Genomic DNA, 17,196 nt, shown 5'->3' with positions numbered 1-17,196 from the left:
CATAATTTGGGAGTTGGTTATTTCTAACTGCAGTATGAGATAATTGTACCAACAATTGTATAGTGGTTTTAGAGTGAGTGTGTCTGTAAAAATATATTCTCTCTAAATTTAAAATGAGCTTGTCTGCATTGCAGAGCTTGTGTACAAAAATGTTCCTTTGATCTGTACACATATAAGTAGTAAGCCAGAGATCTGTTTGGTATTGAGAAGAGATAACAGTGTCAAGGTAAACACAAGCTAATTACAAGAGTCCGTGGAAATAACGGAAAGGTTATATTACAAGCCACCAGGTTGATTTAAATAAGAGCTATGAATTTTACCTTGTCATATAATATAAATATTATCTGAACATTTAACCATCATGTATCTCTGATTGTAGAAGTATTTCATTTGTTTATTTTGTCACGAATTGTACCTGATTTTAATTCTTGCACTATATCTTTAGTTAATAAATATATATTTATTTTAAATATTCATTTGTGTTACTTGTCCTCCAAAATAGCACGGATAAAAGAATTTTGATATCTTGTATTGTCGGAAAATTGTATAACTCCCAAAGCACAGAATTACATATAATTATATATATATATATATATATATATATATATATATATATATATATATATGTATATGTGTGTCAGGTAAATCTGTGGGTGTTGTCACAGATGGGAGATACATTTCTGCCTTGTTTGGACAATACACCAATTATTATCAGGCGTCGGCTGCAGAAGTAGCCAGAAAGGTTTAAGGGCGTTGGAAAACTTCAGCTGTTCAGAATGAGGCAATTAAGGCCTCTATAAGTAATCCAGAGGATTACTACTGATTGCTGCATCCTGAGGCTTTTTGAGTGAAGGAGAGCAGTGAACAGAAATACTTCTGAAGAGGTGAGGTGCTGTTGATTTTTCTGTGTGATAAAAAATCAAAAAGACTATTTTTTTCTGCTGTATGACCAGCAGTGTTTGCTCAGCAGTAGGCTGTGCCAGACTCCATGGATAGGTTCCTGTGTGGTGAAGGTAGAGGCCCCAAGTGGCCAGGGTTTATTTTATGTTTGATTTTGTTTATGCTGTTTGGATGCTTGCACTTGTTTCCAGCAAGATGGAAGAATAATCCAAATTCTTTGCTTTCAACCATCTTCGGCTGTTTCTCTGTATCGTTCAGTGTGTAGTGAACCCATTGAAGAACTACCATTTGTTTATAAACAAATACACTAGAGCACAGGCAACGATGGATCATTTGTTTTATTGCACAGCACTATTGTTTTGTATATATATCCTTACAGGTAAGTGAAGATGTGAACACTTGGTTGGTGTCAGCAGCAATATATACATATATTGGTTTTTATATTTGCAAAAAAAACTGCACACATTTGCGCTGGAGTAACCTCATGGTCTCGTACCCGGCACTTCCTCTGGTATGAGGAAGTCGTACGATAAGTCTGTAATAGTGAAAAGAAAGGTTTGTGTAAGATTGTTTTCCTTTTTTAAGTATGGATAATTGGTCTATTTTTACTGCAGATATTCAAAGCCGACAGGACTGTAAATATGGAGATAATTGTACATTTGCATATTACCAGGAAGAAATAGATGTGTGGAATGAGGAAAAAAATGGTACTTTTCACAGAGACCAGCTTTTGCAGCCCCCTGCTTTATTAAGGCCAGGAAATGTGGCACGACTGCTTCATGAACAGAGTGGCATCTTCACTTTTTTATGCCAGGTACTGGTATGCAAGTCAGGGGTGGTATTGTCTTGATTTTAAAGTGTAACCTTATTGTGATACTCAAAATTCTTACACATCTGGCTATGTCAAATTAGAATGCCATCCTGACAAAAGTTGTTACCCCCTTTTCCTCATATTATGGCAGTGGTTCTACATTAAAACTGATCTCCAGGTTTCTTGTCACTTTAGTTTGTTTGGACCAAGCTAGAGCTGCATTGGCTCTAATGTGCTTAATGAACTGTGAGTCTGACACTTCCTGCCTCACACCTGGAACAAAACGGAGTCGGTCTCAGCGATGCTCAGCTATTCATAGGCAGCTTTGTATTCTGTGAATAGCTCAAGAGGAGGAATCCTCGAAATGTGCCCTGCGACCCCTTTCCAGGAGACCATTGAGAGCTGTTGTTGAGCAGGAGCAGCAGAGATTTCTTGCATCCAGCCCAGATTTTCACCTGTCAGCTGGCCACACAGTGATCCGTACACTGTGGCTGCCCATCCATCCTTTCCTTGTGACTGTGTTGAGTGGGCTCTTTCTTGTGGACTATATGTGCTCTTTCACTTTTGATTTTGGGAGCAAAATAACATTTTTAATAAAGCCATTTGATCCTTTTTACTACACCAGGGGTGTGCACTGTTTTCTCCCTTCCCTTGCTTTTCTATTCTGTGAATGAATAAAAAGTTTTTTTCTGATTGGCTGAGGTGGGCAGATGGCGTCACAATCTTTGACTCAGCCAATCAGAGGAAGCTTTTGTATTCATTCACAGAATACAAAGCTGCCTATGAATGGTGGAGCGTTGCTCAAGCAGACTGTTTTTTGTTCGGGGGTATGAGACGGGAATTTTTTTTCTTGCGCATGGAACACCTGCTGTGTGTACTGTGTGTAGCTGAAATTACATACAGTTCATACAGTGCTTGGATTTGGAGTCCATGCAGCAGTTAGTAAAGGATATGGTTAGTTTTGGTGTGACAGGAGTGACGGGAAATCTGGAGATCAGCTGTAAGGTCTAAAAGCTTCATTATCAAGGCTGTATTTTTCTTGGTTTACAGTGCAGAAAAATGCAGTGGTTCTAAAATGCCTGTACAAATTGGAGGTGTTAAATCACACCAGAATTTCCAGTTCTGACCTACGATAACTAAAAGGTTGTCCTAATCTTGTGAGCCACTGTCCTTAAGTGAGGATTGCTGTGAGTCCAGCTATAGCTAGTCCTTTTCTCAGCTAGCCAGTTGTGTGGCTATTACAGGCATCAGACAGGTCCTGAAGTTCAATTTGTGCAATCTCTGCCTGAAAACTCCGCCATCAACAATTGTCACAGCATAGATGTGGGTCTTCAAAGAGGTCAACTGCTGAGGACACGAGAAGCCCAAGCAGCCATATAGGTATAGTGAGTCTTTAGGATAGGGGTCCTTAAACTATGGCCCTCCAGTTGTTCAGGAACTACAATTCCCATCATGCCTAGTCATGTCTGTGAATGGCAGAGTTTTACAATGCCTCATTGAATTTGTAGTTCCGCAACAGCTGGAGGGCCGTATTTGAAGATCCCTGCTTTAGGAAGTCCAGCAGGCAGCAGTGAGCATGCTGACATTGCATACCAAAACAGAAGGGTGGTGGAGCAGTAGAATGGATACCTAAAACATGCCACGTGACAAGCAGCTTAAGCCATCAATAGTAAAAACTGTCTACAAATGCGGTGGAGAACAGAGTAGGGATACTGAGGAGGCTTTGGGCTACAGATTGTTGAATTTGGTTGGTTGCCAAGTTTCACCATAGGGTAATGGCTACATAAGGGTATTACATATATATAAAGTGCTGGCAGTACTTCCTTCATAACAAAAATGTACAATTTTCTGTTTCTTTTCACAGGCTTGCTTTGATAGCAAACCTCAGATTATTAGCAAGAGAAATACAGAGAACCCAGAATTCTGCACAAACCCCTCAAAACGGCACAGATTTAATGACCACAAGTAAGTATTGCACAATGTAGACATGAAAATGCTATTTCAAGATAGATTTGGGGAGATCTTTTGTGTAATGCTAACTTGATTATCTTTAGAGTGATATGAAACCCTCCTAAAAAATAAATGTAGCTGCATACTTTGTCACAATTGCTTTCCATCTCCTAGTTTGTGAAGTTTATACAGGATTATCAGCCTGTGAAAGTCTGAGCTTCCACCTGTAGGATGTCCCCTTCGTGCTATCCAGACATGCATGCTACCGCCCTCTGGTGCATTAGTGTTGGTCGCATGCACAGCAGTAGGCACTGCTTTGAGTACTGGCGCATGCCAGGTATAGCCTTGCTGATGCTGTGCCAGGTCAGTGTTTACACAGTTCTGAGCTTGTGTTTCTAAACACAGTGCTGTGTATGAGTTAGCCAGGCATACTACCAGTGGCCCCCAGTCGTGCATGGGGCCAGCTGGGTTTAGCATCAGATATCTTGCATACACAGGCCGAGCACAGCAAAAGCAGCTGTTCAAAGGGAGTAAAAAAAATGTAAGTATTTAGGGTGCAAATAACACAAATATTTCACGCTATTTGGATGGACCATAACATAAGTGGCAGTTTAAATTGCTGCATTACTGTATATGCAGTGTCATAATCGGAACATTATCTGTATGTTTCTCGTTGCTGTCACTGTGAGGACTTATAATTTAAAGTTTGGTAAAACAAGACTATGTAAACAGACAGATTGTTTGGACCTAATGTGGTTGTAAACCCTTTTTCTCTTATCGTCCATGGACGGCCACAGCCTTCACAAGTCTTGACATATGGGTTATGTTCCCGTTAATAAGAGAGGAATAGGCAGAACATGTTAGATATTTAAATACATGTAACTTTAACGGAGGTGAACAGCCCTGCCCATGGGGCGGTCCCTCCGACCATAACCCTCCTCCCAGCAGCATGCAGCCTCAGTTTTGTTCTGCCTAGCAGAGGAGATGGACATGGTTCCCTTTGGGCCCAAGCGCCCTGAAGAAATTTTTAATTTTAATTTTAATTTTATTTTGAGATTCTTCTATCAACTGCCGACTGGGTGACAGGCTGGATATATAGATCCTTGTAGTCTCCTTAGTCCGGCCAGCGAGCATGAGCACAGTTTTACTTAGGGCTGGGTCTGCCACTACATACCCCTCAACTCCTGGGGTGGCCGGTGGGCTTGTTGCTCCAGGGTCCACACATGACTGGGCTGTTGTGTTTTCTTACTCACAGTGGACAGGGCCGACATCTACTCCAACCCGGTTGTATGCCTGTCAGAAATGCGCCAGCGGGTCCTCGCATGGACGGGTAAAGTACAGTCCTTCCTGCCTCGGTGGGTCGGAACGGCTGGGCATTCTAGGAGGTTCTCCTATTCTCCCTTTCCCTGCTCTGTCACATTTCCCTTTGCTGCTCTACTCGCTGCTACTAGGGTGGACCTGTGGGGGGGCCCCTTTTTCCCACTGGGGGAATGTGGGGTGTCTGGCCCCGTTTTTATCTGTGGGGGTATGCTTTCCCTCAGGGAAGCCCCATTCGACCTTATCCACATCGCAGCGTTTTGCCGGTGCCATTTTTTTTGCAGTCTGCTGTTTACAATTATATTTCCCAGTGGCGGCCATTTTGTCGTGGTCGCACTATGGTGCAGCTTGTTATTGCGGTCGGCCATTTTATTGTGGCCACGCCCTGTTTTCTCTGAGGCATCTGGCGGCTATTTTGTGTTCGGTTTTGGCCTCTAGTGCTGGCTTCTGAACCGAACGCAGCACAATTCTCAGTTTTTCCTCACAGCTTTTGCCTCGCAACACACGCTGTGTACAGAGGGCGGGCAGCAGCGCTGAGCAGTCTCTTGCTGGGTTGGTGAGTCCCCTGGGTAACCCCCTGGTCAGTGCAGCAAGGAGGGTGGACTTTCAGGTCCTGAATAGGTCCCTGAGAGCTGTCTGTGTTATGGAGTCTGTATCTGGTCCTTCTTCCCCGAACAAGCCAGAGGTGGCAACCGGTGCGGTTCCCATGGACACCTTGTCGGCAGTCCTGGAAACATTTGTTGCCAGGGTGGAAGCAGCATGAGGGCGTAACGGGGAAAAAAAGCGCCCCCCCTCCCCCTGCCGAAGGCTCTGACTCAGACCCGGGTCCGGCTGCGGCCCAGGACCTGGTTCTGGGTTGTCAGAGGATGTGGACCAGGACCTTCCCTGTGTCCCTGTGAGGAAGACCCCTCGCCTGGGTCAGTGCAGGACAGAGCACTTGTTAGTGCGTTTGTCAGTGCTGTGAGGGACTCCCTTAAACTGAATTGTGCAGCTGAGGCATCCGCTGAGGGCTCAGTCTTTTTTGGGTCCTACGAGTCGGACCACTCTGTAAAGGTTTTTCCTTATGTGTCCTTTTTTTGACAAGTTCATTGATAAGGAATGGGAAAAGCCGCAGAAGTCCATTGTGGTTTCTCAGCGTCTGGTGTTCCGTTACCCTTTTGAGGACAACCTTTTGAAAAAATGGGCTTCTCCTCCAGTAGTTGACCCCCCGGTTGAATATGGTAACCACTCTGCCTATAGAAGGGATCCCTGCTTTCAAGGACCATACTTATAGGAGGTCCAAGGCGCTGACCCGCTCCATGTTTACCATGCTGGGGTCTGCATTGCGGCCTATTTTGGCTGCAACCTTGGTGTCTCAGACACTCGCTGAATGGGCAATGGTTTTGCACCAGACTGTGGAGGAGCACCAGCTCCCGCCTGAATTTGTTAGACTGGCCGACCAGTTGGTCCAGGGCCTTGTTTATGTCTGTGATGTTAACCTGGATGCAGCCCCTTGATATCCAGAGCCTCTGTTTTGGCGGTAGTGTTGTGCCGCCTGATTTGGCTGAAATGTTGGTCTGCTGACCAAGCATCCAACAAAGCCCTAGCAGATTTACCCTTCAAGGGTGGGAGACTTTTTGGTACCTCGCTGGATGACATTATTAAAGATGTTACTGGCGGTAAGAGCACTCTCCTCCCTCAGTCCACCAAGGAGAAGGAGCCACGCTGTAAGCCGGGTCCTTTTCCCACGCAGAAGCAGTATTTTCATCAGTCAGGGCCCGCAGGTAGACCCTCCCAGGCTGACAAAGGCTCAGCTGGGGGACAGAAGCGTCCCTGGGTGCATAAGCCTAACAAACCGGCATCCAAACCCTCTACCGCATGAAGTTTTGCCCCCGCCCAACACATGGGTGGGGGACGGCTTCACAGGTTCACAGCTCGGTGGACCTCCCTGCTCTCCTACCAGTGGGTCTGCGAGGTGGTCTCTTCGCCGTACAAGATCGAGTTTCTTTCCTGTCTGCCGAACAGATTCTTTCCCTCAAATCTCCCTCTCCTTCCGGTTCGTCGGTCTGCCCTATTGGAGGCAGTGCAAGTCTTGCTTTGTTGCGGGGTCATTTTACCTGTTCCGCAGGACGAGAGGTTTTTAGGGATTTTATTCTAATCTGTTTGTGGTCCCGAAGAATGACGGGGTCCGTCCAATCTTGGACCTCAAAGCCCTAAATGCCTTTGTGAGAGTACGGAAGTTCCGCATGGAATCTGTTCGCTCAGTGGTGGCTGCGCTCCATCCGGGGGACTTTCTGGCGTCCTTGGACATCAAGAATGCATACTTGCATGTCCCAATTTGCACAGGACACCAGAGGTTTCTGCGCTTTGCAATCGGTGAAGACCACCATCAGTTTGTGGCTCTTCTCTTTGGCCTAGCGTCAGCACCAAGAGTTTTCACCAAGGTGCTCGCACCGATTCTAGCTTTGCTGAGACAGCGAGGCTTTGCCATCGTGGGCTACTTAGACAATCTTCTTCTGAGAGCAGCTTCTGGCTCAGAATTAGAGGTGGATGTGTCTATAGCCAGCCAGACCCTCTTAGAATTCGGGTTGGTGTTAAACATCCAGAAGTCAGTCCTAGTACCCACTCAGCGTTTGGAATACCTGGGGTTGATTCTGGAATCCGCTGGGTTGAGTTTTTCGTCCCCTGGAAAAATTGCAGACTCTTCAGTCTGCGGTAAAGCTGTTGGAATCCCACAAATGGACGTCTCTCCGTTTTTGCATGCGGGTCCTGGGTCTGAAGGTAGCCTTTTTCGAGGCAGTACCGTATGCCCAGTTCCACACAAGCATTGCAGAAGGAGATGCTGCCTAAACGGAACATATTATCTCTGGATCGCTAGATTCAGGTAAGCCACCTAGTCAGAGTCTCTCTGAATTGGTGGCTGAGATCCCCGGCTCTTCGGTCCGGGAAGTCGTTTCTTCCCTTCCAGTGGATAGTGATTACGACGGATGCCAGCCTCACAGGTTGGGGGGGCGGGTCCATTCGGCCCAGGGTTGCTGGACTCTAGAAGAATCCCGTCTGCCAATCAATGTTCTAGAACAGGGGTCTCCAAAGTACGGCCCGCGGGCCACATCCAGCCCGCTAGGACGTTTTGTCCGGCCCGCAGCTTCAGTCATCAGACTCACTGCAGGGACGGCTTGCTTTGCCTTCCGACAGTCATTGAGGGATTTCAGTGCAGACCTGCTGCAATTCCCAGCTCCTCCACCAGAGTTAGTTTCATTTTAGCTGTAACAGCTTGTCTGTGTAAAAGGGGCGGGAGCCGGGAAGTACAGCGTGTCTGCTCTAATGCCAGCTCTTCAGAAGCAGCACAGAACACGCTGATCTACAGGGGAACTTGCAGACAGACAGTGATGGGGAAAATTACGTGCTGGGGGGAGAGGAGGCTGGGGACATAAGTATAGAGGGGGACAAAACTGTGTGTGGTGGGAGATCTGATGGGGATGTAGTGATGGCTCTGATGGGGATGTAGTGATGGCTCTGGTGGGGATGGGGATGTGGTGATGGCTCTGATGGGGATGTAGTGATGGCTCTGATGGGGATGTAGTGATGGCTCTGATGGGGATGTAGTGATGGCTCTGATGGGGATGTAGTGATGGCTCTGGTGGGGATGTAGTGATGGCTCTGGGGATGTGGTGATGGCTCTGATGGGGATGTGGTGATGGCTCTGATGGGGATGTGGTGATGGCTCTGATGGGGATGTGGTGATGGCTCTGATGGGGATGTGGTGATGGCTCTGATGGGGATGTAGTGATGGCTCTGATGGGGATGTAGTGATGGCTCTGATGGGGATGTAGTGATGGCTCTGATGGGGATGTAGTGATGGCTCTGGTGGGGATGTGGTGATGGCTCAGATGGGAATGTAGTGATGGCTCCGATGGGGATGTAGTGATGGAGATGTAGTGATGGCTCTGATGGGGATGTAGTGATGGCTCTGGTGGGGATGTGGTGATGGCTCAGATGGGAATGTAGTGATGGCTCCGATGGGGATGTAGTGATGGGGATGTAGTGATGGCTCTGATGGGGATGTAGTGATGACTCTGGTGGGGATGGGGATGTGGTGATGGCTCTGATGGAGATGTAGTGATGGCTCTGATGGGGATGTGGTGATGGCTCCGATGGGAATGTAGTGATGGCTCCGATGGGGATGTAGTGATGGGGATGTAGTGATGGCTCTGATGGGGATGTAGTGATGGCTCTGATGGGGATGTAGTGATGGCTCTGATGGGGATGTAGTGATGGCTCTGATGGGGATGTAGTGATGGCTCTGATGGGGATGTAGTGATGGCTCTGATGGGGATGTGGTGATGACTCTGATGGGGATGTGGTGATGGCTCCGATGGGGATGTGGTGATGGCTCCGATGGGGATGTGGCGATGGCTCCGATGGGAATGTAGTGATGGCTCCGATGGGGATGTAGTGATGGGGATGTAGTGATGGCTCTGATGGGGATGTAGTGATGACTCGGGTGGGGATGGGGATGTAGTGATGGCTCTGATGGGGATGTAGTGATGACTCTGGTGGGGATGGGGATGTAGTGATGGCTCTGATGGGGATGTGGTGATGGCTCTGGTGGGGATGTGGTGATGACTCTGATGGGGATGTAGTGATGGCTCTGGTGGGGATGTGGTGATGGCTCTGGTGGGGATGGGGATGTGGTGATGGCTCTGATGGGGATGTAGTGATGGCTCTGATGGGGATGTGGTGATGGCTCCGATGGGAATGTAGTGATGGCTCCGATGGGGATGTAGTGATGGCTCTGATGGGGATGTAGTGATGGCTCTGATGGGGATGTAGTGATGGCTCTGATGGGGATGTGGTGATGGCTCTGATGGGGATGTGGTGATGGCTCCGATGGGGATGTGGTGATGGCTCCGACGGGGATGTAGTGATGGCTCTGATGGGAATGTAGTGATGGCTCTTATGGGGATGTAGTGATGACTCTGATGGGGAGGTAGTGATGTCTCTGGTGGGTATGTAGTGATGGCTCTGGTGGGGATGTAGTGATGGCTCTGATGGGGATGTAGTGATGGCTCTGATGGGGATGTGGTGATGGCTCTGATGGGAATGTAGTGATGGCTCTGATGGGAATGTAGTGATGACTCTGATGGGGAGGTAGTGATGTCTCTGGTGGGGATGTAGTGATGTCTCTGGTGGGGATGTAGTGATGGCTCTGGTGGGGATGTAGTGATGGCTCTGGTGGGGATGTAGTGATGGCTCTGATGGGGATGTAGTGATGGCTCTGATGGGGATGTGGTGATGGCTCTGATGGGGATGTAGTGATGGGGATGTGGTGATGGCTCTGATGGGGATGTGGTGATGGCTCTGATGGGGATGTGGTGATGGCTCTGATGGGGATGTGGTGATGGCTCTGATGGGGATGTGGTGATGGCTCTGATGGGGATGTGGTGATGGCTCTGATGGGGATGTGGTGATGGCTCTGATGGGGATGTGGTGATGGCTCTGATGGGGATGTGGTGATGGCTCTGATGGGGGATGTAGATGTGGTGATGGCTCTGATGGAGATGTGGTGGGGGCTCTGATGGAGATGTAGATATGGTGGGGGCTCTGGTGGGATGTAGATGTGGAGGGGGCTCTGATGGGGAAAACTGATGTAAGACCTCATGCACACTTAATATTTGGCCCTGGTGCACGAGGCTCTGGCATTTAGGTGCGGGCAGAGGATACAGGTGCACCATCCAGCCCTGATAATGGCAGCCTTTTTTTAAATTCTGCTCTATTCCATAGCTGAGGAGTAATTTATAAATGGCTTCTCTTTTTTTTTCGGCCCGCGAATATCTGTAAAATATATAATGTGGCCCTCGAAGTAAAAAGTTTGGAGACCCCTGTTCTAGAACTTCGGGCGATCAGGCTATGCCTCTCCTCGTGGTCGAGGAGGTTGCAAGGTTGCCAAATCAGGATCCATTAGGACAACGCCACGGCGGTGGCTTATGTCAACCGTCAGGGGGGAACTCTGAGCTTGGCTGCAGCGTACGAGGTTGCTCACATCCTAACGTGGGCGGAAAGAAGCGCGCCGGCTCTGTCGGTCGTCTACATTCCAGGCGTAGAAAACTAGCAGGAGGTGGGGCACACCTGATGTGTATCTCCTGGCCTCTCACCGCAAAGTGTCAAGGTTCGTGGCCAGGTCCAGAGATCCCTGGGAATACGCGTTGGTGGCCCCGTGGGGTCAGTATCGGCCGATTCATGCCTTTCCCCCACTGAAGTTGCTTCCTCTGCTGCTCTGCAGAGTGGAGGTGGAAGGGATCCCGATGATTCTCATCGCTCCAGATTGGCCCCGGCGTCCTTGGTTCACCAATCTCGTGCGCCTAGTGGCGGATGCACCCTGTCGGCTGCCATTGCGGGAGGACCTTCTGTCTCAAGGTTCCATACTTCATCCTGCTTTACAGTCGCTGGCTTTAACGGCTTGGCTATTGAAAGCCAGGTGCTGAGGGACCGTGGTCTTTCCGACTCGTATATGTCAACTATTTTGAGGGCACGGAAGTCTTCTTCCAGGAAGATCTACATCTCTATGTGCGAGGAGATGGGGTGGTGTCCACGGACATACTCTGTGTCCATGGTCCTGCTGTTTTTACAGTGTGGAGTAGATCAGAACCTTGCCTTAAGCACCATTAAGGGACAGATTTCAGCCTTGGCTGTGTTCTTTCAATGGCCTTTGGCGGGCCATTACTTGGTGGCGAGTCGGCTTCTTTCGGCAACTAGTGACGCGCTGTATGCGCCGGTCGGAAGGATGTCAATCACTTAGGAACACCCAGTCCCGCACATTACATACCCGTAAGCGGCGGTGAAAATACGGTATGTGCTGCACTGAAAAAATAAAATAAAAACAGCCAATTGTCATTCTGACAACTCAGCTGAATGTCAAGTTAAAACATTTTTTTTTGGGTGAACCCCCGTTTTAAAATTGCAACTCCTCCGTTGAGGAGCTCTGTTTGTTTGGGGTGAAGTTGTTTGTTTTTACTGATACTGTTCCCACCCCTCGTTTTTTTGACACTGCTTGGGGACGTCCTATTTGTCAAGACTTGTGAAGGCCGTGTCCGTCCATGGACGATAAGAGAAAATACGATTTTTTTTCTACTCGCCGTAAAATCATTTTCTCTGTTGTCCATGGACGGACACAGCACCCCCCCCCCCTTTTTTATTTTTTTAGGTTTGTACTGCTTATTATGAACTGAGGCTGCAGGGAGGGGGGGTTATGTCCGGAGGGACTGCCCCCTGGGCGGGGCTGTTCAACTCTGTTAAAGTAACATGTATTTAAATATCATGTTCTGCCTAGTCCTATCCTATGAACAGGAACATAACCCTATGTTTACAACCTTATGCTGGATTCACATCTATGCAGTTTTAGTGCTTTTTGCAGATCTGCACAGCAGTCCATTTACCGTGGTTTCCTATGGATCACGTTCTGTAGTGCAACTCTGCAAAATGCAAAAAGCACTAAAAATGCATAGGTGTGAATCTAGCCTAACTCCGGGACGACATGCCGGAGGGGGAGACGAGAACTGCTGCTGGGGTCTTCGATCGGAGGGAAGTAATGCATAATGAGCTAGTATGCTACGAATATTAGCTCAATATGCCTTTGTCTTGCAGGGTTTTTTTTGTTTAAGAGGGTTTACTTCCTCTTTAAAGCATTTGTTACCCCCCCAAAAGCATCCTGTACCTTTTTTTTAAAGCATCTTATAAAGCACAGTGCTTGTGCGGTGTAATTTGGCCCCCTGTATTACCTAAAAAACCTGGCTGATCATGCCAGTTTCTATCCTCCTTTCTGTAATCTGACCACAGTATATCATGGCTGCTGAGCCCTGACACTGTGGTCAGTTTACGTGCTTCCGTCATCTGCAGCTCTCTCATCTGCTCTCCCCCTCCCTACCTGTCAGCTTGTGAGGGTGCTCGCCCCCTGTCCCTCCTCCTGCTGAAATAACATGTAATTTGTCATACGATCCTCTCTGTCTCCTAATGCGTTGTCCCCCTGTGTGTGATTTATATTAAAAAAATGCAGATTATACCTCATTTCAGACCGCCGATCGGTGCTCATGTGACCGGCCGGCTTTCTCCTCTCCTTCTCCCGACTGATGTCAGCAGGGAAATCTCGGCCCCACCCGCTCTAGCTGTCAGCCGGGGAGAGGAGAAAGCCAGTCGGACACCTGAACGCTGATCAGCGCTCTGAAATGAGGTATAATCTGCATTTATTTTTTTAAATAACACACGGGAGACCGCATTAAGAAACAGAGCGGATAGTATAAAGTAGTGAGAGTGGCTTAAAGCGGGAGTTCACCCAATTATATATTTTTTTATCTTTTCCCCTTAGATGGATGCTCGTTTTGTCTAGGGGAATCGGCTAGTTGTTTTAAAATATGATCCGTACTTACCGTTTTCGAGATGCATCTTCTCCGTTGCTTCCGGGTATGGGTCTTCGGGAGCGGGCGTTCCTTCTTGATTGACCGTCTTCCGAGAGGCTTCCGACGGTCGCATCCATCGCGTCACTAGTAGCCGAAAGAAGCCGAACGTCGGTGTGGCTCTATACTGCGCCTGCGCACCGACGTTCGGCTTCTTTTGGAAAATCGTGACGCGATGGATGCGACCGTTGGAAGCCTCTTGGAAGACTGTCAATCAAAATAGGAACGCCCAGTCCCGCAGCCCATACCCGGAAGCGGCGGAGAAGATGCATCTCGTAAACGGTAAGTACGGATCATATTTTAAAACAACTAGCCGATTCCCCTAGACAAAACGAGCATCCATCTAAGGGGAAAAAGGGTCATGTGCGGGTGAACCTCCGCTTTAACAACCACTTCCCGCCCGACCAACGTCATATGACGTCGCGGACTTTAGATATGGATATTTGAATGATGCCTGCAGTTAGTCATCATTCAGATATCCATCTTTTACAGCTGGAAATTCCCTTCACCAACAATCATAGCCGGAGAAGAAACTGGCCAGCACCGGATGTTGACGATGAAGATTTCTGGCAGGCCAGATTGTCCCTGAAGTAAAATTTTAACAAAAAAAATAAATTTAAAGTGCCCCTGTCCTCGCGTGCCCGCATATGTAAAGGTCATTCAGACCACACATTTGAGGTATCACCGCAAACGTTAGTGAGTGAGAGCAATAATATTAGCGTCGCTTATGAGAATTTTGAAGTATCAAAATTTGGCGCCATTCCACAAGTGTGTGCAATTTTAAAGCATGACATGTTGGGTATCTATTTACTCGGCGTAACATCTTTCAGATTATGTCAAACATTTCGGCTAACATTACTGTTTTTTTATTTTTTTCTAATGCATGGAACTGTTGTTTTTAAAACGCGTTTGAAAAAATGCTGCGTAAATACCATGTGAGATAAAACGACCACCAATTTTATTCCCTAGGGCAGGGCTCAAAATTTCAAGTCTTGAGCCAGTAGCCAGACCTCAAGGGTTACTCGCTACCAGTTTCCCCGCCCAACCCCTACCATGCCCCGCCCCTAATTCTGCCGCTAATCACGCCCTCATAAATCATCTCCTGAAATGACACTTAAATGTTTTATGCAGAATTAAGTTGCAAAAATAAATATTAACAACTTTATCAGTACCCCTCATTGCAGCCTCACCTGTGCCCACCATTGCAGCCTCACCTGTGCCCACCATTGCAGCCTCACCTGTGCCCACCCTTGCGGACTCGCTGTGCCCCCATTGGTGGCCAGATCATGACCGGAGAAAGAGGAGAGCTGCGGGATCGAGCGGTATAACCCACTGTCAATTAACACCTACACATTTCCTTTTAAATGGAAGAGCAGGTAATTAGCCACCCTTTACCTGACAACCTTAAATATTAAATGCGCCTCACCGGTTCATTGCATGATGTGGAGTGGGGGGGGGGGGGGCGAAAACTGGCGGCGGCCGTTGTTGATCGGGAGCTGTTCTCCCAGCGATCCCTCTTCTGGCCCATCCCTCCTGCCGAGTGCCCCCACAGCAGGCAGCTTGCCCATACACACGATCAGACTTTTTGACAACAATTGTTCGATGGACCTGTTTTAGCGGATAATCCGACCGTGTGTACGCTCCATCGGACAAATGTTGTGTTTTTCATCGGACAAATGTCCACTGTGAAAACAGACAAACTTTCTGGCAACAAATGTCCGTTGGAGCAAAACCCCTTTGTGTGTACACAAGTCCATTGGACTAAAGTCCAAAGTACAAACGCACATGCTCATGCTATGACAGAACGCATCCCAGCATTCTGTCTAATACAGGCAGGGGGTTAGGAGGAGGCGGTGCTGTGTGTGTGAGAACGAGCAGAGAAAAGTTCAATGTTGTGCTATTACAGCGGGCTATACCACTCAGTGATATGGCGGTCCTGCTCTACCTCAATGCTCTCTGCCACAGGCGATCGCTGGGAGAACAGCTCCCGATCAACAACTGCCGCCGGCGGTGCTCGCCCCCCCTCTCCCAGGCAGCCCAGCTCCTCGCCAGACCTAATTTTCCACTCGCAAAATGCAAATAGGCTAGTGGAAAATTTGAGTTCTGCCCTAGGGTCTCTGCTAAAAATATATGTAATGTTTGGGGCTTCTGAGTGATTTTGTAGCAACAAAAATATGATTTTTACATGTAGGAGAGAAGTTTCAGAATTGGCCCATTACGCAAGTAGTTAAAGAAACCCAAAAACCTTCTATTCAGCCTTTAAAATAAATCTGCAAGTGAGCATATTCGTTATTTTAGGTTAAAGAGTCACTAAAGGAATTTTTTTTTTTAGCCAAATAGCTTCCTTTACCTTACTGCAGTCCTGGTTTCATGTCCTCATTGTTCGTTTTTGCTTTCATGTTGCTGTAATTCCTCTCTGTTCTGGACACTTCCTGGTTGCCTGTTTCCTGATAACCACAGTACTGGGAGATTTCCCACGGTGGTCACTAATCAAGGAGGTGTGATTACTGTGTGTAAAACGAAACTGGATTGGTGCTGAGGAGTTTTAGACAAAGTATCACTGATCTCTATTGGCTGACTGCCCTCTAGTGGCTCTCTGTACATCAGAGAACCAGCAAACAACAGCAAAAACGAAACTACACTGCAGGCACATTATATGATTGTTTTTTTATCTATTTTTAATCATTTTTAAAAGGAATCAGTTAACTATTATGTCTCTATGCCCTGTAAACAGTAATTTCAGCTAAAAAAAGTTTTTCCTTTAGTGACCCTTTTTTTTTTTTTTTTAAATCAGAAACAAGTTTATTGTATAAAAATAGAAATACAATCATATAATTGCACACAGACAGATCAGTATCATTTGCAGTATATAGGGAAAAAGTCAGGACACAATCTTAAACCAGCGTACATCAAGTTTCCGTCTAATACCAACACACTCTAGTAGCATGCCTGTCGACATAAACATAAATAGGACAGTTATGAAAGAGTGTTAAACTTTATAATACTGCAGGTAATACGTGACATCACCCTGGGAAACGTAGTCTGACTGTGTACAGAAGCGTCCGACTGCAATCTCAGGAGGTAAGAGAAAGTTAAACAGACTAAGGTTGAAAGGAAAGGGAGGAGGGGGGACGGGCAGTAGAAAAGAGTGAAGACAAGAAAAGGGAAGAAAAAGATAAGAAAAAGAAAGAGAAAAAGCTGTGGACCACCATCATATTCTCAGCACCTTTTGGGTTCTTCAATGAGTGATGTATCATGCCCCACTCTCCCTTCCCACTCACAGCCCAGTCGCATTCCCATTCCCTGGAACCAAGGTATTCTATCCCTGCAACAATCTGTCCCTCACCAGCTGCAAGGGACCTAGTCCCGGAACATCTAGCCATGGCTGCCACATAGAATAAAATTTCCTTACGGCACCCCGGTGTTGATATGTTAGTTTTTCGCGTATTAAGATACTGTTAACCTGTTTCACCCATTGTGTGCCTGTTGGTACCCTAGGAGTGATCCATAGTTTAGCTATCTCTTTACGGGCGAGATAAAGCAGTCGTAGCACTGCAGTATGACCATTTGGTGAAAAGTCAGGCAGTTCCAGGGCACCAAGGAGGCAAACTACTGGATCAGTAATAACTGGTATTTGAAACACTTGAGCTATGGTATCCAGAACAAATTTCCAATACCGAAACAGCTTGGGGCACTTCCACATCATGTGCAGCAGATCACCAATTTGTGCGGTGCATTTTGGGCACAAGGGGGTGTCCCTAAAGCCCCATGTGTGTAACCTGGCTGGAG

At 47.3% G+C, this 17,196-nt stretch overlaps 1 protein-coding gene across 2 annotated transcripts in view; it reads left to right on the top strand.

Annotated features, from left to right (window-relative positions):
- ZC3H7B (zinc finger CCCH-type containing 7B) overlaps positions 1-17,196 on the top strand; it is a 418,789-nt gene that overhangs the window by 236,106 nt on the left and 165,487 nt on the right. For both annotated transcript variants that reach the window (XM_040359565.1, XM_040359564.1), the window contains exons 14-15: positions 1,515-1,714; positions 3,576-3,676. In XM_040359565.1, coding sequence (XP_040215499.1) covers positions 1,515-1,714; positions 3,576-3,676 — 301 coding nt within the window. The remainder of the gene's footprint in view (positions 1-1,514; positions 1,715-3,575; positions 3,677-17,196) is intronic.

The sequence above is a fragment of the Rana temporaria genome, chromosome 7 (assembly GCF_905171775.1).
Source record: "Rana temporaria chromosome 7, aRanTem1.1, whole genome shotgun sequence".
NCBI classification, from domain to species: domain Eukaryota; kingdom Metazoa; phylum Chordata; class Amphibia; order Anura; family Ranidae; genus Rana; species Rana temporaria.
Note: the sequence above shows the minus strand (reverse complement) of the source record. Positions and strands in the feature narration are given on the sequence as shown.